This window comes from Crotalus tigris, unplaced genomic scaffold (genome assembly GCF_016545835.1).
Source record: "Crotalus tigris isolate CLP2741 ecotype Arizona unplaced genomic scaffold, ASM1654583v1 scf7180000018490.839948, whole genome shotgun sequence".
Taxonomy (NCBI): Eukaryota; Metazoa; Chordata; class Lepidosauria; order Squamata; family Viperidae; genus Crotalus; species Crotalus tigris.
Genome location: NW_024097036.1, coordinates 165497 through 191642, shown reverse-complemented (window position 1 = coordinate 191642; position 26146 = coordinate 165497). Strand labels below are relative to the sequence as shown.

Sequence of the window (26146 nt, the reverse complement as noted above, 5' to 3'; positions counted from 1 at the left end):
AGGTCCCTTCCAACTTTACTACTATACTACTACTACTACTACTATTATTATTATTATTATTATTATTATTATTATTATTATTATTATTATTATTATTATTAAAAAGACCTTCTGCACAAATAAACTAGAATACAGGTAGTCCTTGATTTATAACCAGAATTGGGGCTAGAATTTCCATTGCTAAGCAAGGCAACTATTAAGGGAGTCATGCCAATTTTAGATAGCCCTTTTTGCCACAGTTGTTAAGCAAATTGTGTATTTGTTAAGTGAATCACATGGTTGTTAAGTGACTCTATCTTTCCTCTCAACTTTGTTGGAAGACAGCTGAGAAAGTTGCAAATAGTGATCACGACCTCAGGATGCTGCAATCTTTGTTAATACATGCAAGTTGTCAAGCGCCTGAATTTTGATCACTTGACTATTTTAATGTCCAGTTGCAGTGAGCAAGTAGGAAGAGGTGATTTTTCAAGGGCTTTGAACTATATCTTTTTTCTTTGAAAATGTCCCTCCCCCTGACAATTAGTCTTTGAAACACTTTCTACTCACATCAGTGGGAGAGATGCTGAAAACCAGCCAGTAGGAAAAAAATTCTCATCAGTTCTGTTAGTTATACAGAGAAGAACAGTTAGTTTTCTCCTTTCTGGCTTTAGTGAATGGGATTTAATTTAGCAAAGATGGACCAAGAAGTACCTAGATGGGAAACTCCATTGTATGGCCTTCAGCCTGTGGGCCAGAGATTTCCCATTCTTGCTCTAGGAGCAGAATCCATCTGTTATCTAAATACATTTTAATTATGCTAATTTGAGTTGGTACGTATCAGTTCACCTCAATGCAATTAATAGTCTTGCCTGTTCCTTAACTATAATAATCTCCTATGAGATGAATTCATATGGATTCTTGAAATAGTTACATTGAAAAGGAATTTTATTTAAAAATTTCAAAAGAGAAAGATAATTGTTTGCAGAAAATTCAGGATGAATGGAAAGCAGCATACATATCCTTTGGGACTAGAAAAGAATGATCAAAAGTGGCAAAAATCATTAATTTATTTGCTGCTCCTCTTACCAAAAGGCGAATCTGGGTGGTCATAAGGTTAAATTGCTCTGATTTACAAGAAAAAATAGATAAGAAAACGGGAAAGAAATATCCATCTTTTTCTCTTCAGTCTAGTAGAAAATCTCCCCCCCCCCAAAAAAAAAGAATTCAGAAACAAAGAGAGAAGAGGCTTTGAGATTAATATGGGGATAAAGTGTCCTTTAAAAAAAATTAAGAGTAAAGGTTATACTGTTTTTTAACACCTTTAGACATAAAACTCCAGACATGTCTAAAAATACCAAGATTCAAATTTCAAAACAGAATGAACTGAGGTAATCAGGAGGCCAGGTATGAAGAACAGTCATTTGTTCCTATTGCCAAAGTATTATTCCCACCTAGGTCAAGTGAGGATAAGTGTGAGAGAGAAGTATCTGGATAATGGAGTACTTGTTCTATTATGAAGTCAAGGATAATCCCTTGCTTTCTTCCTAGTTTCAAATACACAATTGGGGAGAAAATTAAGATATTTCCTCATAGCTGCAATGTACTTCTGAGGACCATTAAACTGTATCCCATTCAAGCTGAAAAAGAAAGTTGGGTCTCTGATGCAGCCGCAACACTGAAATTTTACCACACCACTTCCATTGGCCACAGTAGAATCTCAACATTCTTTGAAATGGAAAGTTCAAAAAGGTTTAATGGTCCTCCAAAGTACAGTGCTGCATGTTTTATAGACATCTGTGCCTCTGGCTCTTCTTGATGTCTCAGTGGTCTTCAATACCATCAAACATAGCATCCTTCTGGACTGGTTGAGGGAGCTGGAAGTGGAGGACATTGGTTTGCCTCCTTTCTGAGGTGGGTTCCTTGTCCCCGAAGACCACCCAGAAGCTATAGTTGGTTCAGAAAGCAGTGGTAAAGTAGTTATGGAAAGCAGTTCATTTATACCAGTGGTTCTCAACCTGTGGGTCGGGACCCCATTTGGGGTCAAACGACCATTTCACGGGGGTCGCCAAACAAGGCTGTCCGCCATTTTTCCCCCTTTTCTTTGGCCATGCCCCTGGCACCCGGTGATGTATAAGTGGTTGGGGGTCACCACAACATGGGGAACTGTATTATGGGGTCACGGCATTAGAAAGGTTGAGAACCACTGATTTATACCCATGTGGCAGAGCTACTCTACAAGCTGTTTCGGCTTCCAACAGGCTTGCAGATGCAACTGAAGGTGCTGATTGTCACCTTTAAAGCTTACATAGCGTAGGAACAGGTTACCTGTGGGACTTTCTTCTCCCAAGAACATCCAATCCCTAGAAAGGATATGCTACAGGATCTCTCTTTTAGACTTTGTCATCCCATGGAATTTACAATTTTGCTTTTTTCAGTGGCTGTTCTTGTGCTCTGGAATGATCTTGTCTCCAATACATCAAAAGCCCCAACTGTGGTTGCTTTCAGAAAAGCTATTAAGACCTGGCTTTTTCTTTAGGTGTTTGGATCCAGTTGAATGGAGTCCCTTTTTGGTTGTTTAATTATCAGGTTTGGTCATCAATTTATATTTTGGCTAGGTTTTTGAAGGTTATGTGGTTATTTCTTTGGTTTATTGTTTGCTTTTCGCTCTACACCACCCAGAGTCACATTGTTTGACGTGGGTGGCCCTATAATCCATCAAATACATAATTAAAATAATTCTCACCAGCAAGGCCTGTCATGTGGTACAGAGTTGTGCCTTACATCAACTGCCAGAAATGGGCAGATCCAGCGCAGTTATTGCAAAAGTTATTTGATGTGAGCTCTTTTCTATTAAGACAGAGGGCCATATGAGCAGGCAGCAAAGCTGATAACAAACCAATAGGTACTGCAGAGATATATGCTTCTTCTTAATTTATTATATATAACTTTAATCTAGACATGAAAACCTTGCCAGCCATGTGAGAAATAAAGATGCAGTTATACAGAAAGTATTACTACTAAAATATTACAGTAATTTTCCACCTTTTCTTTTTGTAAAAGAGCATGATTGTGAATGACCATGAGATACTACACTTAGGAAGGAAGGTATGCAAACGTTGAATGGTTAGATGCACTATTGCCACTTGAACTCACTATACTAGTTGTTAGTTACAGAATCGTAAACTAATGCTGACACAAGGTTAGCCATATTGCAACTGCCATTCTCAGACTATTCCTATTTAGTTTTGTCCATTCAGTCACTCAAAAAAAGCATGTACTCCAAAGTTTGCAAGACTACATCCACAAACATCTGCAAACTCAAAAATCCAGTCTACAGTAATGAGAAGCATTTTAGAAAACTCATTTCTGGATTTACACCATGCTAAATCATCATATGGTTTGCGGTTTATGGAGCAAAATAAAGGTGTGAAGCCAACCAGTTTATGGCTTGACATAACAAATAGCCCAAGGCATTGCAATTTACAAGTAGTCCTTAACTTACAATCACTTATTTAGTGACTGTTCAAAGTTACAACAGCACTAAAAAAAATTCACTACCTAGTTACAACAGCAGTAAAAAGTTGTTGTTGTTAATTGCGAAGTCGTGTCCGACCCATCGCGACCCCATGGACAACGTTCCTCCAGGTCTTCCTGTCCTCTACCATCTTCTGGAGTCCATTTAAATTCACACCTACTGCTTCAGTGACTCCATCCAGCCATCTCATTCTCTGTCGTCCCCTTCTTCTATTGCCCTCAATCTTTCCCAGCATTAGGCTCTTCTCCAGTGAATCCTTTCTTCTCATTAGGTGGCCAAAGTACTTGAGTTTCAACTTCAGGATCTGGCCTTCTAAAGAGCAGTCGGGGTTGATCTCTTCTAGGACTGACCGGTTTGAACGCCTTGCAGTCCAAGGGACTCGCAGGAGTCTTCTCCAGCACCATAGTTCAAAGGCCTCAATTCTTTTGCGCTCAGCCTTTCTTATGGTCCAACTTTCACAGCCATACATTGCAACTGGGAAAACCATGGCCTGGACTATACGCACTTTTGTTGGCAGGGTGATGTCTCTGCTTTTTAGTATGCTGTCTAGATTTGCCATAGCTTTCCTCCCCAGGAGCAAGCGTCTTTTAATTTCTTGGCTGCAGTCCCCATCTGAGGTGATCTTGGAGCCCAGAAAAATAAAATCTGTCACTACCTCCATTTCTTCCCCATCTATTTGCCAGGAATTGAGAGGGCCGGATGCCATGATTTTGGTTTTCTTAATGTTGAGTTTCAAGCCAACTTTTGCACTCTCCTTCTTCACCCGCATCAAGAGGCTCTTTAGTTCCTCTTCACTTTCTGCCATTAGAGTGGTATCATCTGCATATCTTAGGTTGTTGATATTTCTCCCGGCAATCTTAATTCCAACTTTTGATTCATCTAGCCCTGCCTTTCTCATGATGTGCTCTGCATATAAGTTAAATAGGCAGGGCGACAGTATACAGCCTTGCCGGACTCCTTTTCCAATTTTGAACCAATCAGTGGTTCCATGTTCAGTTCTCACTGTTGCTTCTTGACCCGCATATAGGTTTCTCAAGAGACAAATGAGATGGTCTGGTACTCCCATCTCTTTAAGAACTTGCCACAATTTGTTGTGATCCACACAATCAAAGGCTTTAGCATAGTCAATGAAGCAGAAGTAGATGTTTTTCTGGAACTCCCTAGCTTTCTCCATGATCCAGCGTATGTTGGCAATTTGATCTCTAGTTCCTCTGCCTCTTCGAAATCCTGCCTGTACTTCTGGTAGTTCTCGATCCACATACTGCTGGAGTCTAGCTTGTAGGATTTTAAGCATAACTTTACTAGCATGTGAAATGAGTGCAATGGTGCGATAGTTTGAACATTCTTTGGCATTGCCTTTCTTTGGAATTGGAATGTAAACTGACCTTTTCCAATCCTGTGGCCACTGTTGAGTTTTCCAAATTTGCTGGCAAATTGAGTGTAGCACTTTTACTGCATCGTCTTTTAAGATTTTGAATAGCTCAGCTGGAATACTGTCACCTCCACTAGCTTTGTTGTTGCTCAGATTTTCTAAGGCCCATTTCACTTCACATTCTAGGATGTCTGGTTCGAGGTCAGTGACCATCTCATTGTGGTTATCTGGGATGTTAAGCTCATTCTTGTATAGTTCTTCTGTGTAGTTTTGCCATCTCTTCTTAATCTCTTCTGCCTCTGTTAGGTCTCTGCCATTTTGGTCCTTTATCATGCCCATCTTTGCATGAAACGTTCCCTTCATATCTCCAATTTTCTTGAAGAGATCTCTGGTCCTCCCTATTCTGTTGTTTTCTTCTATTTCTTTGCACTGTTCATTTAAGAAGGCATTCTTATCTCTTCTAGCTATTCTCTGGAATTCTGCATTCAATTGGGTGTATCTTTCTCTTTCTCCTTTGCCTTTCGCTTCCCTTCTTTCCTCAGCTATTTGCAAAGCTTCCTCAGACAGCCATTTTGCTTTCTTGCATTTCTTTTTCTTTGGGATGGTTTTAGTTGCTACCTCTTGTACAATGTTGCGAACTTCCATCCATAGTTCTTCAGGCACTTTGTCTATCAGATCTAATTCCTTAAATCTATTTGTCACCTCTACTGTATATTCATCAGGAATATGATTTAGTTCATACCTGAGTGGCCTAGTGCTTTTCCCTACTTTTTTCAATTTAAGCCTAAATTTTGCAACGAGAAGCTCATGATCTGAGCCACAGTCAGCTCCTGGTCTTGTTTTTACTGACTGTATAGAGCTTCTCCATCTTTGGCTGCAGAGCACATAGTCAATCTGATTTCTATGTTGACCGTCTGGTGATGTCCATGTGTAGAGCCGTCTCTTGGGTTGTTGGAAAAGAGTGTTTGTTATGACCATCGTATTCTCTTGACAAAATTCTATTCAGCCTGTGCCCTGCTTCATTTTGTACTCCAAGGCCAAACTTGCCTGTTATTCCGGTTATCTTTTGGCTTCCTACCTTAGCATTCCAATCCCCCATGATGATAAGGACATCATTTTTTGGTGTTAATTCTATAAGGTGCTGTAGGGCTTCATAGAACCGGTCAATTTCATCCTCTTCAGCACCAGTGGTTGGGGCATAGATTTGGACTACTGTGATATTGAATGGTTTGCCTTGGATTCGAATTGAGATCATTCTGTCATTTTGGGGATTGTATCCCAGTATTGCTTTTCCTATTCTTTTATTGACTATGAAGGCTACTCCATTTCTTCTGAGGGATCACTAAAAAGTAACTTACAACCAATTCTCACACTTACAACCATTGCGGCATCCCCTTGTCACATGATCAAAATTTGGGTGCTTGGCAACCAGCATGCATTTATGATGGTTCCAGCATGCTGGGATCATGTGATCTTCATTTCCGACCTTCTCCAGCCAGTTTCTGATAAGCATAGTCAATGAGGAAAGCTGGATTTGCTTAGTGACCACATGATTTACTTAACAACTGTGCCAAAAAAGATCAGAAAATTAGGCACAACTCACTTAGCAATCACTTTGCTTAGCAACAGACGTACGACCCAAATGTGGTCATAAGTCAAGGACTATCTGTATTAACTAAGCATTGTTTTAAAAACTACCTTTATTTATTCTGAAAGAAAAATAGCACTCTTTATCATTTGGCTGGGACTAAAGAGACCATTAAGTTGAAAAATATCATCTGCCTAACTTGGGAATATCTCTGGAGCCAGGGTCATCAGATAATTTGGGCAGCACTAAGTGGTTTTCCTCCACATAGACAGCTGTTTAGACAGGTCCACAGGAATAGTATGGCCATAGTATCCAGTGATCTAGTAGCTTTTGGACTGGATGGCAAGAACACATGGCATGTACCTAGAATTGCCTCGATAAGGCTTATTTAAGCCAAGACTGGGGTATCAAGTCTGCTTTTGACTCCTGGCAAGTGCCTGGATAAATATCCGCAGTTTTCTTGGCAAGATTTCAGAAGTAGTTTGCCACTGCCTCCTTTCTAGGGCTGAGTGTGTGTGGCTGGCCCAGGGTCGCCCAGCTGGCTTCATGTCCAAGGACAACTACAACTCCCGGTTTCCTGGTTTCTAGCCTGCTGCCTTAACCATTAACCAAAACAGTTCAGCTGATACATATTATGTGAGGGGAAGAGAGCTCTCTTGGTTGTGACATAACATTAATAGAACACCTGTCCTACAGAAGCCTAACTGAGGCTGTCTTTTCAAGCATTTCAGCTTTGATCAATTTGTTATTATTTGCTTGGACATTTTAAGATGGTAGGTTTATACCAAACTGTATTTTCACTGCCTTTTAATTTGATGATTATTTTTGCAAAAGTATTTATTTTGCAAAGTACTCAAAGTAGCAGTGTTGCATAGGTATGCAATTTATTTATATATGTGCAAGAACACACACACACACACACATTTTTGTGATATATTTTAATGAAGGCTAGTTTATAAATATTATATAAATAAATAAATAAAATGCATAAGCAAACAAGCTTACTTCCTAGAAATAACTTTCAATGAAGCCAAACACTAAAGTCAAGCCTTGGACATTGTCCATTAAATAATTTGCAAGACCCACAAACCGCACACACACTTGCTTAGATGGCAAGCTTTTCCTGCATCTAAACATGCTACCTTGGGGAATTCCTATGCAAGAAGCTCCACTATTTCAAGTGAAGCTTTATTTGTTAAATGACCAGGTCTCTCCTCAAACTGCACCATGGAAATCACTCCACTGAAACTTACTAACAAAGGAAAGAACTAGTAAAAAATGAAACAACACTCAGATATTTTATCATCAAACACTCAGCTAATTTCCGGTTGTTGAAATTAAGAAGTATGATCCAAACAAGATATTGAAAGACAAAACAGTTACAATTCTGAGCATGAGGTCAGCAAATAGGAAAGAACAAATTGTGTGATCAAAGCTTTTATTTGTAGTCAGTGTTACTTTCAAAGTTTGGTTCGTTATATATAAATACAGCCTTCCCCAACTTAGTGCTCTCTAGATGTATTCATGTTTCCTATTATTTCTGGGCAGTATGTCCATTAGCCATGCTGGCTGAAATGAAGGGAAGTAAATTAAAACATGTCAGCCTTGCAAGGTAGTCCAGACAAAGAAGCATACCCAGAAGTATTAGCTCTATCCCAAAGTTGTATTAACAGAATCTTGAAAATCTGAAAATATATTTGTTCCCTCTCACTTTTATACTCCATAGAACTAGGGAGGATCCCTTCTGAGACATTTGCCATGTTCCCATTCCTTCTGTGGGCTCAGCTGCTGACCTCTTATCTCACCATCACTTCCTCCTGTCTCCCAAGGTTATTCCCACAAACCATTACAGGGGGAAATAATCTAGAGCTCTCCCTTGAGGCACAAATAACAAACTCAATTAATAAACTTTGGACACACTATGAGAACATCCCAGTTCCCCTTGAGAAATCCACAATGCTGGGAAAAGTGGAAGATAAGAGGATAACCAGCAGCATGACAGATGAACTTGATTATAGCAGTGATGAGCCCCCATTGGAAAATCTTGGCCAGGCTGGGCAGATCGTCCTGGAGATGCTCAATCTATGTGGTTGCTAATAATCAACATTGACATAATGGCATTTAATTAACCAATCAATCAGTACTAACTTAGGTCTCAGCAGATGACAGCACCTGGCTTTCTCTTAGCTTGGAAACGAAGCAGGATCAGGCTTGGTTAGCATTTTAAGGAGACTACAATGAAAGTCCAGGAGTACAGGCTAAATTGAAAAGTTGAAAGACCATCACAAATCACTTGCAAATCGCTACCAAGCAAATGGAAGAATTGTGCCTATGTAATTACTAGGAGTTACCACGTTTCCCTGAAAATAAGACCGGATCTTATTTTTATTTTATTTTTTTGCCTCCAAAAGAGGCACCAGGTCTTATTTTCGGGGGATTTCTTACTCACCTCCGACACTGACAGCCCCGCCCAACAGGTCCACTTCTTCTGGGGCCAAAGGAGCAGCTTAATTCTGCAGCATTTTGCAGTGAGGTCTTTTTAGAAGGCCTATGCAGCCAAGTACTGAGCTTGGCTTTTTGGAAGGCCTATGCAACAAAGTACTGAGTACTGAATCCATAGCTCAGTTCTTGGCTGCACAGGCCTTCTGGAAAGGCCTGTGACTGAGAAACGTAGGCCTGGCTGCAGAAGATGCTACAGAAGTGGGCTGCAAAATAAGTGGGTGCAGGGCTTGTGGGGCAACTCCACCCCCACCCTAGCTTGATTTTTAGGTGTGTGCCTCGCCCCAAAACTAGGACTTATTTTGGGGGTAAGGCTTATATTAGTCCCACCCCCATAAATCAAGCTAGGGCTTATTTTCGGGGTAGGCCTTATTTTCAGGGAAACATGGTAAACTTATCTGGTTTATAAATCTTATAGTTCAAGAAGACCAAATGATGCTTCAGTCAGTCAGTGTGTGATGCTGTGTCTTGCATCACAGTAATGCATATTCAAAACCAGCTATAGCACAGGTGTCAAACTTGATCATGTCACATGGTGTAACGTGACATATCACGTTTTTTGTCTTTGCAGAACTGGGGTGGGCGTGGCCTGCATGTCACACATCCGGCCCACGGGCCACCAGTTTGACACCCCTGAGCTATAGAGCTCACACAGGATTCAGACAAACAACCGTTTCTCACTAAGTAAGCCATTATACAGCAGAGCAAATTTCTGAAAACGGCATGGGAAGCAACCATAAACAAAATTAATTTCCACTGTATTAATTATAGGTCTGCTTGCTTACTTTTTTTTTGCCAAATGTCATAACTCAAATGCTTGTTTGAAAGGTTACAATGACTTGCTTAAAGATTGACACCATTACTAAAATGTTAGTGTATTTAGAAAAATCTTGCAATCCAAGAAGACAGAAATTACATTACCATATGACGAACTGTTGAAAAGTTCAATATTGAAGAAAGCATGATCTCCACTAGTCATTCCTTGCCGATGTGCAGCCAACATGATGTTCCGTATTGCGTCACTGCTGGCACACATGATCACAACTGGTGGAAATAAATGGAAAACAGAGATAAGAAGCCATTCCTCAAAGACCAGAAACAGACTGTCAAATTTCTGAACAGCTAGAGACAATGACACAGACGGTCCTCTGGCTGCTTTGTTTTTGTTTTTAATTCATGGCTATACAAAGGACAGCAACAAGATCAGGATATTCAGTGTGAAAATATGAAAGGACAACTTTCACAAATACTTTTACAGGACGGCAGTTTCTAAGTTAACCAACATTAAGCACCAGATTTTATGCAGGCATTAAAATAAATATTAATAAAGATGAACTGTTCCAGAAATTTGCATACTTTGGACTTGTAACATGAGCAAATGATGGACTAGAAAAAACAACCATGTTTGGCAAAGTTGGGTAAAGAGAAGGAAGGCAATGAATAAGGTGGATAGACTCTTATGGCATCTTTCTCTCCCTCTCTCGATTTCAGCCTTAGCATCACCACTGCCATGCAAAAAGACTGCTTCATTGTTGTTCCCAAGGAACACAAGCCTTGGGGAACAACACGATTGTCGCAATGGCACAGTGCTCCTCAAGATCTGCCATGCACTGCTTATTTTCAGCTTGTATTATCTCTCTGTTGAAGTCCCCTGCAACTTACCAAAGGAATCTCATTGGAATCTCCTTAAAAGAGCTGTGGATTGCCAGGAGCAGGTCCAAATGATGTTACTTGTCCATATAGTGACCAGAGTGGATCTGACTAGTTACGTAAAGCATTGGCTAGATCAGTGATGGTAAACCTATGACACATGTGTCAAAAGCGACATGTCACAACATTTTGAGTGATATGCCAGCATTTACCAACACCTGGCACCAATTATTCTTGAAAGTACTTTCCATTCTCATGTGATTTTTGGAGGTTGTGCAGGCCACAAGAGAAAGGATGGTGCTTTTGTGTAGCTTATGGAACCTTCAAAAATTGCAAGAGAATGGGGCATGCTTTCCTATGGTTTTTGGAGGCTGCAGAGTCTATTGAAGAACATTCTCTAAAGCTGCTTCCAGAACAAAGGCCTTGTGCAACCTGGAGCAGCCTCTCAACAGAGAGAGAACACAACCTGAAAATAAGTAGTACATGGCAGATCCTGGGCCATTGTGTTGTTCCCCAAGGCTTGTGGCCATTGGGAACAGCAGTGAAGAGGTCTTTTTGCATGGCAGTATGATGCTAGAGCTGAAATCGAGGCCTGGGCCTCAACCTCAGGGTTAACTTCAGCATTGTGCCCATTGGGAACGGCAATGAAGAGGCATTGTCACTGAGTGCCATTGTTCAAGGTGGAGGGGAGATAGAGAATTGTTTCTCTTTTGTTTTGGGGAAGGGTGTGATATGCCAACAAAGTCTTAGGCCCAGTACTCTTTCTTCAATATTTTCATAAATGACTTAGATGAGGGAATTGAAGGGGAACTCATCAAATTTGCAGATGAGACTAAACTGGCAGGAGCATTCAACACCCCAGAAGACAAACTTGGGATCCAAAAAGATCTTGACAAACTTGAACAATGGGACCTATCCAACAAAATGAGTTTCAATGTGGAGAAAAGCACAGTTTTACATTTAGGCAAGAAAACAGTAACTATGAGAGGGACCTTGGAGTCCTAGTGGACAATCGCTTGACTATGAGCCAGCAGTGTGCAGCAGCAGCCAAAAAAGCTAATACAATCCTGGGTTGTATAAACAGAGGCATAGAATCAAGATCACGTGAGGTATTAGTATCGTTTTATAAAACCCTAGTAAGACCACACCTGGAATACTGCAGCCAATTTTGGTCACCATATCACAAAAAAGATGTTGAGAGTTTGGAAAAAATTAAGAGAAGAGCAACTAAGATGATCAAAGGCCTGGAGACTAAAACGTATGAAGAATGGCTGCAGGAGTTGAGTTTGGCAAGTCTAAAGAAAAGAAGAAATAGGGGAGACATGATAGCAGTGTTCCAGTATTTGAGGGGTTGCCACAAAGAAGAGGAGGTCACGTTATTCTCCAAAGCACCAGAGGGCAGGGCAAGAAACAACAGTTGGAAACTGATGAAAGAGAGAAGCAACCTGGAATTAAGGAGAAGCTTCCTGACAGTGAGGACAATTAACCAGTGGAACAGCTTGCCTCCAGAAATCGTGGGCACTCCATTACTGGAGATTTTTAAGAAGAGGCTAAACAGTCACTTGTCTGAGATGGTATAGGTTTCCTGCTTGAGCAGGGAGCTGGGCTAGAAGACCTCCAAGGTCCCTTCCAACTCTATTCTATTCTATTCTATTCTATTCTATTCTATTCTATTCTATTCTATTCTATTCTATTCTATTCTATTCTATTCTAAGTCGTATTAGGTATTTTCCAAATTTAGATCTTCTCACCTAAGTTATAACCGATTAGCGACAGCCTCCTTCTCTCAGAGAAATTTATAATTTATTTATTGTGGGGCAAATGGATAGAAATATTATATATGCTGCCTTGAGTTTATGAACAAAAGGTGGGATACATTGTAAATCTAACAAATATATAAACTGATATCAGGGCAAACCAAAGGAACACAAAATAATGTACGATCTTTCAAGTTTTCCCAAATTTGACAAAATGTGACAGAAATAAAAACAAAGAAGGGGAAGATTCAAAATTCAGATGTGTTCAAAGCATAAAAAATGCACTTGCAATTCATTCCAAGAGTTAAAGATAATAGAAGACAAAATCCGTATAAATGCTGTTGTTATCAGACTACATCAGTTTTAAGGGACACAGAAAAACATTCCTCTTCCCAGCTCTAAAAAAAAAAAAAAGACTTTAAATTGACAGATTCAAAACAGATTCAAACTGTCATAATCTCTTCCCAGAAATTTACTTAGCCTTAAAGTGGACAAAAACATTTTTGGCCATATCTGGGTATTTGGGAGCAATTCTTAAAAGAGGGGGTGAAGCCATTCACTATTTGCCAAGCACATTTTTTTCAGACTAACAATCATAGTATCGCCTCAAGAATATTTTTCTTTTCTTTAGATGAAGTTTTCATTTATTTATTCACAAGTCTTCCTAGATTGTAATTGGTCAGCAATTGCTTTTCTATGTACCTCCAAGATAGGTATGAAATAGTTGTTCACATCAAGTATAATAATAGATCATTGCAGATCATCTCTAAAATTCTTTATTTGCATTTTTAGGCATTTGTTTATCCAGACAATTTATGAACAAATCCCCATTACTGCATATTGCTGAGACTTCCTGAGTAATGTTTAAACTCAAGGTCATTTTTTTGCAATAGAAAAGGGAATATTTTCCTGCTACTGTATTTTTTTTTCAAGGAAATCAAAAAGAGAAAAATGAGTTATCTAGGTATTCTAAGATCTTTAATATATTGCAATCTCTGACCTCCTTGATATATAAACATTAATACTATTGTAATCTGCTTTGTTTGGTTAAAGGCATGGTCAAAGGAAAAGTAGGTTTTGGAGAAAGATGAGCTAGATTTCCAAATAGGTTGTTAGAACTTGTTTTCTCCCGAGTAAAGATTTTGGGGACTTAAGTCAGCCAATGAATGACTCCACGTTTCTTGGCTTAACATAGTTAATTATATGACAATTCACCTGGTAAAAAGATGAGGACTTTCATAACATTTAGGCTGAATAGCCTAGCAGGCTGAAGGATGAACAAAAGCAGAGTCTGGAGCTATAAGAATCTGGATGAGGCAAAACAACCCCAGAATAAATACGAAGCCAATATGAAGTTGCTTGTTGTCAACAAACATCAGAAATATTTGTTAATATTAATTTTGATAGTTACTATGGATCGTAAAACAATTGTTTAGTGACTTGGGATTCTTCTGGACTCAGCCTGCTTAAGCAACAAGTAGAAGCCACAGCAAAAAGAGGCTTTCTCTGCACCAATTTATGATCCTACTTAACAATAGTTCATTCAAAAACAAGCTGGACTAGAGTAATGGGAGTCCAAGATGGGAATGCCTCTGGAGGCAACCTGGAAGCTACAGTTGGTGCAAAACGCAGTGGCTCATCTCTTCAGGAAACAATGCCATCAAGCCAGAACCCTGATTTTGAAACAGTTGCATTGGGTGTTAAGAGGTTTCAAGGTCCACTTGAAAGTGATGGTTATTACAGGTAGTCCTCAACTTACAATAGTTCATTTAGTGACCGTTTGAAGGTACAATGGAACTAAAAAAAGTGACTTATGACCATTTTTCAAACTTACAACCATTGTAGCATCCCCATGGTCAAGTGATCAAAATTCAGTTGCTTGGCAACTCACTCATTCTTCTGAGGGTTGCATTGTCCCAGGGACATGTAACCTTCTGACAAGCAAAGGCATGGAGAAGCAGATTTACTTAACAACCATGTTACTAATGTTAACAACTGCGGTGATTCACTTAACAACTATGGCAAGAAAGATAGTAAAACGGGGCAAAACTCACTTAACAAATGTCTCACTTAGCAATAGAAATGTTGGGCTCAATTATGGTCTTAAGTCAAAGACTACCTGTATTTTGGAAGCCGTTTGATGTTCAGCACCAGGATAAATTGGGCAATGGCTTGCTGAACTCAATCCTGCTCATCTAGCCTGATCATTAACAGCAATCCTGGTCAATGAGGTTGTTTATTGGTTCATTTATATCAGTGTTTCTCAACCTTGACAATTTTAAGGCATGTGGACTTCAACTCCCAGAATTCCACAGCCAGCATTGCTGGCTGTGGAATTCTGGGAGTTGAAGTCCACATGCCTTAAAATTGTCAAGGTTGAGAAACACTGATTTATATCTTGTTTTCATGTTGTATTTTTGTTTTGTTGTACCCCATCCATGTCCAATTTTGACTGGGGCAAAATACCGTAAAAGAAATACACAAAATAAATAAAAGTGACAAAGGCAGATCCTCGCTTAACGTAATATATCGGCTATCAGCACCTGTAACTTGATTTGCAGATATTGACATTAAGCTTAAGTGCATATCTTTTGTTTTATATGAAGCAGTAAAATGCTGTTTGTCTCTCTCTTGCTGTTTGTTTTCCTAAAATGTGCACCCTGTCACCACTCCGTTTCCTCAAAATGCTTTTGCTATTTATTAATACTTTGTAGGATCTTGCAGATTGACGGGGGGAAAATTCCCTATTCAGAAGTGCCAAAAGGAAGCATCCCTCAGACACTCACCCTGCGCAGCATCACTATAAAAGAATAAAAGGTTAAGCATCACATTTTTTGCTGTCCTTCCAACATTTCCTTTTGGGTAGGCGACTGGAGTTTTAACATTCCTAGAACCAAAGGCCTTAAAAAGAAGGATGATTCCTAAGAAATGTTACTGTGGGAGTATATCCACAAAAGGAATGGTTTAGGTCAAGAAGATGCTATCCTTAGTTTGAAAAACAACAGTAAAAAATCATTTTCCCCCATTTAATATTATACAATGCCTTGGGATAGAACGGAAGATATAATGGGAAATTTCCATTTGTTGTCTATGTGCATAGAGAGATACAAAGAGTGGCTCAGAGGCCAGTGATGGTTTATTCAATTACTTCTGTATCCTCCTGTTCATGCCTATATTTCTCTTCATGCCAAGGAAATATTTTGTAAGCTCTGGTAGGAGGCAGCAAAATTAGTGTGAGCAAAGGAAATCAAGTATCTCCCTAAAACTTCCAGTTTGCAAATTTGTTTATTTATAGCATTTTATAGCCATCTACCTTAAAACCAAATTCTAGATGGCTCACAGCCAAAGGATAAAACAATATGTATAAACAAGAAGGGAAAAACCCAGTGCCACAACCAAACTTCCCCAATGCAGACCCACAAAACTCACCTCCAAATCCAGTTATCCCAATGCTTGGGGCAAGGAAAGTCAGTTCGGCCTAGTGGTTAAGACACTAGGCTAGAAAGCAGAAGCCATGAGTTCAAATCCCACTTAGCCACGAAAGCCAGCTGAGGAAATTTGGGCCAGTCGCTCTCTCTTAGTTCAACCCACCCTCACAAGGTGGTTGTTATGGGGAAAATAGGAGGAAAAAGGTGTGTTGAATACGTTCGCTGCCTAGGGTTGTTTGTAAAAATAATAAAGGCACAGGTACAAATAAATAAAAAAGCCAGCTCTTGAGTGCTTTCCAAGAGAGTTTAAAAGTGGAGTGGAAGCCTTCTGAGTCTCAAGGCAGAATAATGTTTCATAGGGCAGGGGATGCCATAGAAAAGACACATTTACTAGGTCCTTCAAGATGGCAAGATTTAAGAGAAGAATCCTGGAGTGTTCCTACCTATTTGATCTGGTGGGACAGGCAGATACCCTCATCCAAAGATGCTTCCACAAATAATCTAGCCCGGTGCCATGTAGGGCTTTAAAAGTGATAACCAGCAGCTTGAATTACATCCAGAAATTCCCCTATCAAACTGACACATGTTTACCATCAAATCCTGTCTCCCATCTCAAGCTAGCCATCACTATATATAATACAGGTAGTCCTTGAATTAAAACAGTTCACTTAGTGACCATTCGAAGGTACAATAGCACTGAAAAAAAGTAGCTTATGACCATTTTTCACACTTATGACCATTGCAGCATCCACATGGTCACATGATTTACATTCAGATGCTTGACAACTCACTCACATTTATGACAGTGGCAGTGTCCCAGGGTCACGTGATCACCTTTTGCAACCTTCTGACAACCCAAGTCAGTGGGGAAGCCAGGTTAACTTAACAACTGTATTACTAATTTAACAGCTGCAGTGATTCACTTAAGAAATGTGTCAAGAAAAGTCGTAAAATGGGGCAAAACTCACTTAACAAACGTCTCACTTAGCGACATACATTTTGGGCTCAACTGTGGTTGTAAGTTGAGGACTACCTGTATATTTTTAAATATAGAAGTGCTGGGAATGAGGTTTCCTCAGCATCAACCTTAATCACTAGTGTATTTCATTCAATGCCACTTAAAAAAAAATCAAGTATAATAAACTGCTCACATCTAAAATACCTGCTTGGAGGGCACTGTATTATCTGTACTTATCATTATGCTATTTACAAAAGTAGCAGGCATTTAGATAACTTAAACTAATTCAGGTCTCCAGGGCCAGAGGAATTATATCCTAGGGTACCAAAGAAAACTATTTGACATGATTGCAAAATTACTAGCTGTAATCTCTGAGAACTTCTGGAGAACTGCGGAGAAGACTGGAAGAGAACAGAAAAGGGAAGGAGGAGGAATCAGGAAATTATAGGCCTCTCAGTATGATGTCTAAGGTCCTCAAGTAGCACTTGGGTAGAATGGCTATTTATAAAACCAGCATGTGATTGTCACAGCAAGCCCTGCCAGATTAACCTTATCCCCTCTTTTGAACAAGTTACTACCTTAGGAGATGCACTGAACATAGTGGATTTCAGCAAAGCATTTGATAAAATGTTATGAATATCTACCAGACATGTCATTGGAAAGCAAAATAACACAAAACTGCATCTCACTTATTTTGGCCATGTCATGAGGGGGAATTCACTGGAGGAAGCAATTATGCTTGGAAGAGTTAGTGGTAAAAGGAAGAGGAAAGGCCACCAAAGCTGATGCCATCCAAAGCATAGAAAAACCCAAAGAAGTGCAAGATCGGAAGATGTAGAGAGATGTTGAAGGAAAAGTCTTCATCATGGTTCAGTCCAAGCCGGGAATAAACAACATGGTGACTGCTTTAGGAAGAAAGTTGCAGTTTATTGGAGAGGAGAGCCAGACAGAAAAATGGCTCTGGAAGAAGAAGAAAAAGAAAAAAGCACAGCACATTAGGGAGTGGGTTTTTATACCCTGTGTGGCTCTTGAGGTTGTTTCCTGTTCTGTTTGAGGCTTTGTATTTCCTGTGTCATGTATTTTGACCTGTGTCCCTTTGGCATCTGTGAGTTAATCCTATTATGTTCTGTTTTAGAGTTTGGGTGGGGTATGTAGATTTTAGGTGTCTTTGTCTTCTTAATCTTCTAGCTGGGGGCCTCCAACCTTCCTAGATTATTTACATCTACATTTCTACAGAGCTGGTTTCTTCTGGGGCAGGGAGACTTGGGGCTATTAAAAAAACTGGGCATGCTTTTCTGCCTCTTCAAGATTCTTTGTGGAAATATATTTTTCTGCCCTTTTAATATTTCCTTCTCTGGGAGGCTGACTTCCCACAGAGACCTGGCCCATAGAATCTCCAAGAGTTGGCCACAACTGAATGGATATCATCATAATTGTTGTCGTCATTATCATCATCCTCTGAACATCCCCATTAATAAACTGGCAAAATATGGACTATATGATCCAACTATTAGATGTACTCCTATCTGACCAACTGAGCACTCCTTCAAATAGTCTACCAAGTACACCAAAATCAAATAGCCTCAAATGAAGTGTCACACTACTCTGTTCCAAATGGTATAAAGTTGCAATGAACCTGGATTGAGTTGTTGAGATTTTCACCAGATTTGCAGATCACTTAGGAAGAATGACTAATGTTTTTGAAGAGAAAAAGATTTTTAAAAAAACCTTAACGATAAAAACTTGAAGATAGACTTGAACATAAGGTCAAAATGAGCAAGTTAAAATTTAACAGAGAGAAGTATAAAATCTTGCAACTGGGGAGAAAAAAATGAAGCAACCAAGTAGGATGGAGGTGTCCTAGTTTAGCAATAATATGTTTGAAAGAGATCTGGGTGTTGTGTTATGTACATCACAATTTGAACATAAGCCAACCATGTGATATAGCTGAACAGGCAAATACAGTCTTAAGATGCAGTAACAGGAGCATAGAATCAGAACATGGGAAGTAATTGTCTTACTCTCCCCTGCCTTGGTCAGTCCTTCTGGTCATTGCAGCTTAAAAAGCACAAATCAACAAATCAAAGCAAGTTCAGAAAGGGACCATCAAGATAATGAAGAAACTGGAAACCAAATCCTATAAGGAACAGGGAAGGGGACTGTATATGTTTAATCTGTGGAAGAGAAGACTGAGGGAGGGTAGAGTAATAGTATTCAATTATCTAAAGGGCTGTCATACAAGTGACATGCAAGCCATACAAAACCAATGAGTTGAAATTACAGGCATTCCATATCGCCATCAGGGGGATTTTTCTCATGGTAAGACTTGCCAACAAGTGGAATTAGCTGCCTCATGAAGTGGTTCTGGTTCTCTTTCTTGGAGATGTTCAAGGAGGCTGGCTAGTTGAAATGCTTTAGCAGATCTGACCCCAAGCAAAAAACAGACAAAGATTATGTTTGAGATCGGTTTTAATTTTATGATTCTATAATAAATTCAGATGTTATTTGAACACCTTGATCTTCCTCTGGAGGAACCACATGATGGCAACCACTGCTTCTGCCAAAATCGGTTATATTTGCAAAAGTTTATAAATATCCTCCAATTATTCCATGATCTGAGCTTCAAACATTTGCAGAAATGGAAAACTTTGATCCAGACATTAAGCATGAAGCTTCTCTTGGACTATTTTGTCTATCTTTTTTCAGTGCTGTTGTAACTTCAAACTGTTGCTAAACAAATGGTTGTGAATTGATGGCTACCTGTAATTTAAATCCATTCCAGATATTATAAAACCTTTTGTAGATTTTAATGGATGTGGATGCCACTTTAAACTAGTTGTGGGAAGATCTGACTTTCTTTAGATTTGCTGCTGTGAACCTCTGGCTTACTTAAGGGATATAGTGTGAGCATAAAGTATGTGTCAAATACTACTGCAACTTTCTTATATTCTTGTGTTTGGGGCATTCCTTTTACAGATATGGACTCCTTCTCCTGTTCTGCAACGTCTACATATTTTCTGAGTAGGATCTCATAAGGGCAACTATGTGTTTAATACACATATATCCCATGACAGTTATGAATTCAACCCTTGTGACTTGATCCACATTTCAAAAATACCACAAGGACTCCCAGGGAGCTTAAAGAATAACATATTTTTACAGCACAAGCTTTTTGTGAACTACAGTCCACTTCATTAGTTGTTTATGCCTCAATAAATGTCTGAATCTTTAGGTGAACCAAGATTTGTCCTTGTTTTCAGCTGCAACAAAATAATAGGGCTGTTCTGGAAATGGTTATTATTTCAGGCAATTGGTTGACAAGTCCATGCCACAAACAATCCAGCACAATCCGCCATTTATTGTAACACTGACTTCCTCGCTTATTACCCCTGCTGAACTAAAGGAGTCCAAAAGTCATCCATGTCTGACCTATCAGAGAACAACTTCCTATTTTGAATAAAAACAGGAAAAACGGGGGCAGGGGAAATAAAATAAAAAGTGTGCTGATATTGTGAAATAAATATTTGAAGCACAGGCAAATAATAATACAGTTTTCAGAAGATACTCTTGTGCATCATCTCAATCCACCTTTCATAGCCCTGCCCCAGATGAGATGTCCTCCAACAATCTGAATGGCAACAGATTGGGCAAGACATCCATTCAGGTAAATAACATGGCAATGAGCTAAACTTTGGGGGAAGACAGCCTGCTGTATCTGCCAGATGCCAAGAGAACCACAGGAAGAAGCAGAGGGAAATCCTGCTCATTTTTTCATTGACAAATATAAACAGTAAATGGAAATAGGAGAAGACAGCAAAGGGAGGAACAGGAATTCTGAGGTGGTAACACAGGAAGGAAAGGAACGTAACTTTGAAGTTAACTCAGACTTATCTGATCAGCCAGAGCATTTTTCTAATAGATTCTGTTCGGGGCTTTGTGGTTTCTTCTTGATGAGACATGGTGAGATAGACTGCTTTACTATCTTGTTGTCTCATAAAGGCCAATTTCATCTTCAGGAAATTGCTATTGTATCTATATTGAACTGCAAACAACCACTTGTATTGTAAATTAGGGAGCAAAGGAGCTTACTGATCATAATCCAAGTGCACTTCTTGTAAATGTGCAAACATTTCTGGTTTCCACTTGTATGACAAAGCAATAAAAGGGGGAAACTATGCACTCCTAGAATAAGTTACTGAAATGAATAACATTTGGAAAGAAAGATAGAAGCAGATGTTTATTTGAAGTGACTAGATTTCGTCTGAGCTTCTTAGACAGTGATAGGTTTACCCAATCTCTGTTGTAGGTAGCAATTCATAGCTGTTATTTATGTTTAACCATCTGTTTCATACAATCTAGATGCTATTACCATAAGTAGAACTATAAACAAGCATGCATGCTGGCATTTAATGAACAAATAAAAGAACAATGATACAAATGAACAGAATCCATTATGAAATGGATTAGAAATATTCAAGTTTTTCTAACATTATTCATAATAAGAATTCAGTCAAATGAATGGTAAGTATACTTTATTCAGAGTGGAATTCCATAAATTAGGGTTCTCAACTTTTCATTTGCACCTTGCTTATGTGCAATCAAACTTATAGTACTTATGGAGAAACATAGGTCATAAGTAATACTTTAACATGAAGCTAATCTAATCCCCCAAAAACACTTTTCTAAATGATCAGCTCCAAACATTTCCCATTCTATTACTCCCCAAACTACAGAAACATTAGAAAATGCGCTATCAAGGAAAAATTACATAAAGGAGTTAATATACAGCATCTGCCTAGTACTTTACAGCAACTTGCATATGTACATTATCTTACTTAAATTCCTTACAAACCTCAGAAGTATTATCTTCATCCTCCATACAAAGATAGAATTAAACTTGGCTTCTTAAGAATTTCTTAAAGTTTCTTAAAACTACTTACTGAGATTTTCGTTGATTGGCGTTTTTGAGCTTCCCAATTTGTAGTTCAAATTATACCAACTCTATGTATGCAGACACATTATAAAAAAGTATAAACCAGAACAATAACAAATTTCAACTTATTTATGGTTCATATGACTGGAGAAACAGTGAAATTTTAATAAATGAATAAATGTTATAATCTATCTGCACCCTTAATTTCAAGCAAGTGAATAAATAATCTTATTGGAGATCACTGTTCATTTTATAAGCATGAAAACAGAAAAGGTATATAACAAAAAAAACCCCTCCTTTTTACCACCCTTTAGTCCCAGGGGCAACTAGATGGAGCTACCGATATACTGTATGGCAACAATGCATAAAAATCACCATGTTTTTGTTTTTTACATTTACTTGTAAATCTTCTTGAGAATTTGATTAAAGATATTGCCATCAATTTCTGTTGTGGGCAGATTAAATGGAGGAGATAAGTAAAACGGAAATATGATGGATTGGGATTTTGAAAATTATGGGTACAAGGTAATTTAAGGCAAATTATACAAGTTTACCTGTTAAAGACATTTTTCATGTTCTTTACTTACTTTAACTAAACACAAATCAAATTGAATGTAAATCAAATATAAATGTGTAAATCAAATACTAAAATCAAGTATGTATTTAACATACTGGCAGGCAGTCTCTGGCCTTTTTTGAATAACTATTACACTTGATAACAATTGCAGAGTTGCTACAGTGCACAAGTTACTTCTTTTTTCTAAGCAAAGCACTTTTCACTGAATTCACATTCACTGAATTCACATTAGTAATGTTACATGCACAGCCCATTGATAGACTGCTAGCACAGGACTTGATGTCATAGGACAAATCTACTAGTCTGTCATGCTACGTGGCATCATATGGCATCACACTACTGTCTGACATGCTATATGTCTTCAAGCCATCAAGAACTCCCTTGGGTCAATCATGTGGCATCACTAATGTGAATTCAGATAATGTGAATTCAGTGGAAAGTGCATTCAGTGAATTGAATTCAATGGAAAGTACCATTCACAGTGAATGTGAATTCAATGGAAAGATGTAACTAGTGATGCTATACTCTATTCCTCATAATATCCATATTGCTTTAGCAGAAATTTTACGGCTTCTGTTTTGCATTAATGTTTCTACTGACTGGATGCTCCCTCCTTGGTTAGGTGCCAAGATACCTTTATATGAAGTATGAAAAAAAGCAGTTATCTCCTTTGTCATAAATTCCATTTTCCCTCTTTTTGAAACAGACCTTGTCAATTAATACACCACACTGTGTTTAAGTCTAATACGCAAACTTTTTTCACATGCAGCACCCCTAAAGAGTGAACAGATGAAGGATAAAGGAGAATTGCATGAGTTCTCAGGTGTATTTGAATGAGATCATTGGGTCTGGTTCAAGATGCATCTCTGTTCATATTTTAGCAGTGTAATTTGTAATTCCTTCCTTCCTTCCTCCCTCCCTCCCCCCCTCCCTCCAACAGGAGCAGAACTTACCCCATAGAGAATTTGCAAGGATACTGTAGCTCAGAGGAGCAGAAGCTGCAATTGCTATGGGTCCGCTTACCTGGGAATAAGTCTGACCTACTGAACTCAGTCCGAGTTACTTCTGAGTAAATATTTGCAACTAGCTCTGCAAATACGGCTAGAGGTGGCACCCTCCCAGGATGAATATAGCACGAAGCTTAAAATGGAGATGAACCGCAGGCAACCCGATGCTCTCCAGATGTTTTGGACTACAACTCCGGAAAACACTTGGTGATTAGAACGGGAGTTCTAGTCTAAACTATCAAGAGGTCTGTAGGTTCCCGGGTTCACTCGGATCAAAGCCATATGGTTCCTGGCGCGCCGATCCTGTACACGGCTTGGTTCAAGTCCCATCCACACGCTCCCCACCTATAGATCCGGCGTGGAGCAGTGGCCTCGGAATCCCTCCCGTCCTGGATTGCGCGGTGCTTCACCGGCACTCCGCTTGGCAGCCCCGAAACCCCGCTAGGAAACCTGACTCCAGGCAGAAAGCCCGGCGAGCGATCCCGCCGGGAGCCCCCCTCAATCCGCGAGCCCTCACCTCTCTCGCCGCCTTGGATGGCGCGCACCACATCGTCCGCGTACTTGCCGCTCTCTTCGAAGGCGAAGTCGTCCAGGTGCAACCCGGCCTCGCGGAAGACCAGGTGGACCCCCTCGGCGGCGAAGAAGCAACTGCGCTGCTCCTTGTCGTCGTGATAGACCAGCAGGACGCGGCTCCACTTGTGGTGGCGGAAGAGCGCCAGGAACATCTCGCCCATCTTGGCGTAGCCCGGGGAAACCCGGGTCAGGTGCGAGTACTCGCCCGTCTTGGGGCTGAAGCCCGCGGCTAGCGCGCCGGCCGAGATCATGGGCAGGTTCCAGTGCGAGGCCAGCCGGGCTACCGGCGCGGCGGCGTAGTCGCACACCGGCCCCAGCAGCAGGTCGGGCCACTCCCGCTTCAAGGCGATCATATCCACCATGTTGAAGAGCGCCCTGTTGCCGCAATCCGAGTCACTATAGAAAAGGCGGAACTTGTAGCCCGCCGGCAGGAGCGAATCGTTCGCCTCCAAACTCCGCACCGCGTACTCGATGGCCGGCCTGACCCGCGCCAACGAGAACAGGTACGCGTCGTCCTTGGGCAGGAGCACCAGCACCCGGAGCGCGGTCTCCTCCTCGGGCGCCGCAGCCGCCTCCGCGCCCGGGGCGCTGCTACCGGGGGCGGGGATGGCCAAGAGCAGCCACGCTGCCAGGCTGTAGAAGCAGCAGCTGAGGAAGAGAAGGGACGGCATGGTGGCAAGGCACAGCGGGCGGGAAATTCTTTTTTAAACGGCCAAGAGCCGGAGGCGCACGAAGCGCAGCGGTCACCTCAGAACGCCGAGGAGCGGACTAGCGAGAGCGGCGGAAAAGTTTGGAGGGATCCGCTCGGAAGGGGCGTCTGTTCCCTCTCGTCCCTTGATGCTAGTCAGGAATAGGGGGTGAATTTGCTTCACGGCTTTGGGAAGGGACGGTCTGCAGTCCCACTACAACTTTCCCGCGCCTCGCCTTCCATGTAACCGTCGGAGCACGAGCGACGGCGGCGCCAGCATCCTTATCCTTTTCTTCGCCCACCTCTCCTCCTCTTCTTCCTCCTCCTCCTCCTCCCCTCCGCCGCCGTCTCCACCCGCCTCCCCAATCTCTCTGCTTCCCGAGTGAGCTGGGTCAACCGTCCTTGCCGCTCCTGGCCTCATAGCCTCTGTTTAAATACTGCGGCTGCAGCCCGCGCGCCCGGTCGCCACACACGCGGCGCGACGAGGCCGGGTTTGCGCTTCGGGGGAGGGCGGCTGGGGAGGAGCCATTCCGTAACGTCCCTTGGCTGGCTGGCCCCGCCCCCTCTTCTTGGCTCCTCCCCGCCCCGCTTTCACACGCCGCCTTTTGCCCTCTCGTTTTTCCGTAGCTTTGTTCTTTGGAGGCTGGAGCGGAGGCGGAAAAGGGGGGACGGGGAATCTAGGCGCCGACCTCTGTTGGCTAGGAATTGCGCGCCCCAGCTTGGGGATTGTGGCGCTCCTCATCCTCCCGTGGGGGGGTTCCAAATCCAGGCTGCGATCCTGAGCACCATGCCTGGGAAACAAGGCAAGGTGCTGGGCCTTGGGCCAAACGTGGAGTCGGATCCGTGCGAGTGGCAGAGAATCTGCTTTGCATCATGCAGAATCAAGGCTCTCTGGGTGGATTAAAGCGTTAAAACATTTGAAGGAGAAACTTGATAAACAACCTGGGATAAATAAACAGACGAGGGATATAAAATCTACCATTCCAGCAGCGGAATAGGCTCTTAGAGCAAAATTGTAAAAAGGAAGTAGAGTTTAAAGAATGAGATATTTCTTACGGCGGTTAAGAGGCGAGGCTACAGATTGAGAAAGACAGCAAGGCTTTAGTTGTAGTGGTCATATATAGTAAGGATGTAGTAGTGAATGCTGTCAACAAGTGGAACAAGTTACCTCATCAAATGTATTTTCCTTCTCTGGACGTCTTCAGAGGTTGGATCTGAAAGATCCTGCACCAGACAAGATGGCTTTTTCAGGTACTTTTCAATACAGGCAATCTTCCACTTAACAACCATTCATTTTTAGAGACTGTTTGAAGTTACATCACTAAAAAAAGCATTCCCACTATCTCTTGATCAAATTCAGGCGCTTGGCAACCAGCATGTATTGCAGCATCCTGGGGTTGCCATTTGCAATCTCTCCAGCCAACAAGCAAAGTCTATGGGAGAAGCCAGATTCACTTAACAACCACATGATTCACTTAGCAACTGCAGTGGTTCGCATACAGTCTTAGCAAAAAATATGATAAGATCAGGCCAACTCACTTAACACCTTGCTTAGCAACAGAAATTCTGGTCCCAAATGTCATAAATCAAGGACTACAGTAC

General features: G+C 40.8%; 1 protein-coding gene across 2 annotated transcripts in view; it reads right to left on the bottom strand.

Moving 5' to 3' along the window:
• Nucleotides 1-24949, bottom strand: part of NPR3 (natriuretic peptide receptor 3) — a 67141-nt gene extending 42192 nt beyond the window's left edge. Inside the window, exons 1-2 of one of the 2 annotated variants that reach the window (XM_039353047.1) lie at nt 23801-24949; nt 9895-10017 (exon numbers count right to left, since the gene is read on the bottom strand). In XM_039353047.1, the coding sequence (XP_039208981.1) occupies nt 9895-10017; nt 23801-24527 (850 nt within the window). In that variant the 5' untranslated portion in view covers nt 24528-24949. The remainder of the gene's footprint in view (nt 1-9894; nt 10018-23800) is intronic. The other variant, XM_039353048.1, reaches the window with a different exon arrangement.
• Between the last annotated feature and the right edge of the window lie 1197 nt (nt 24950-26146).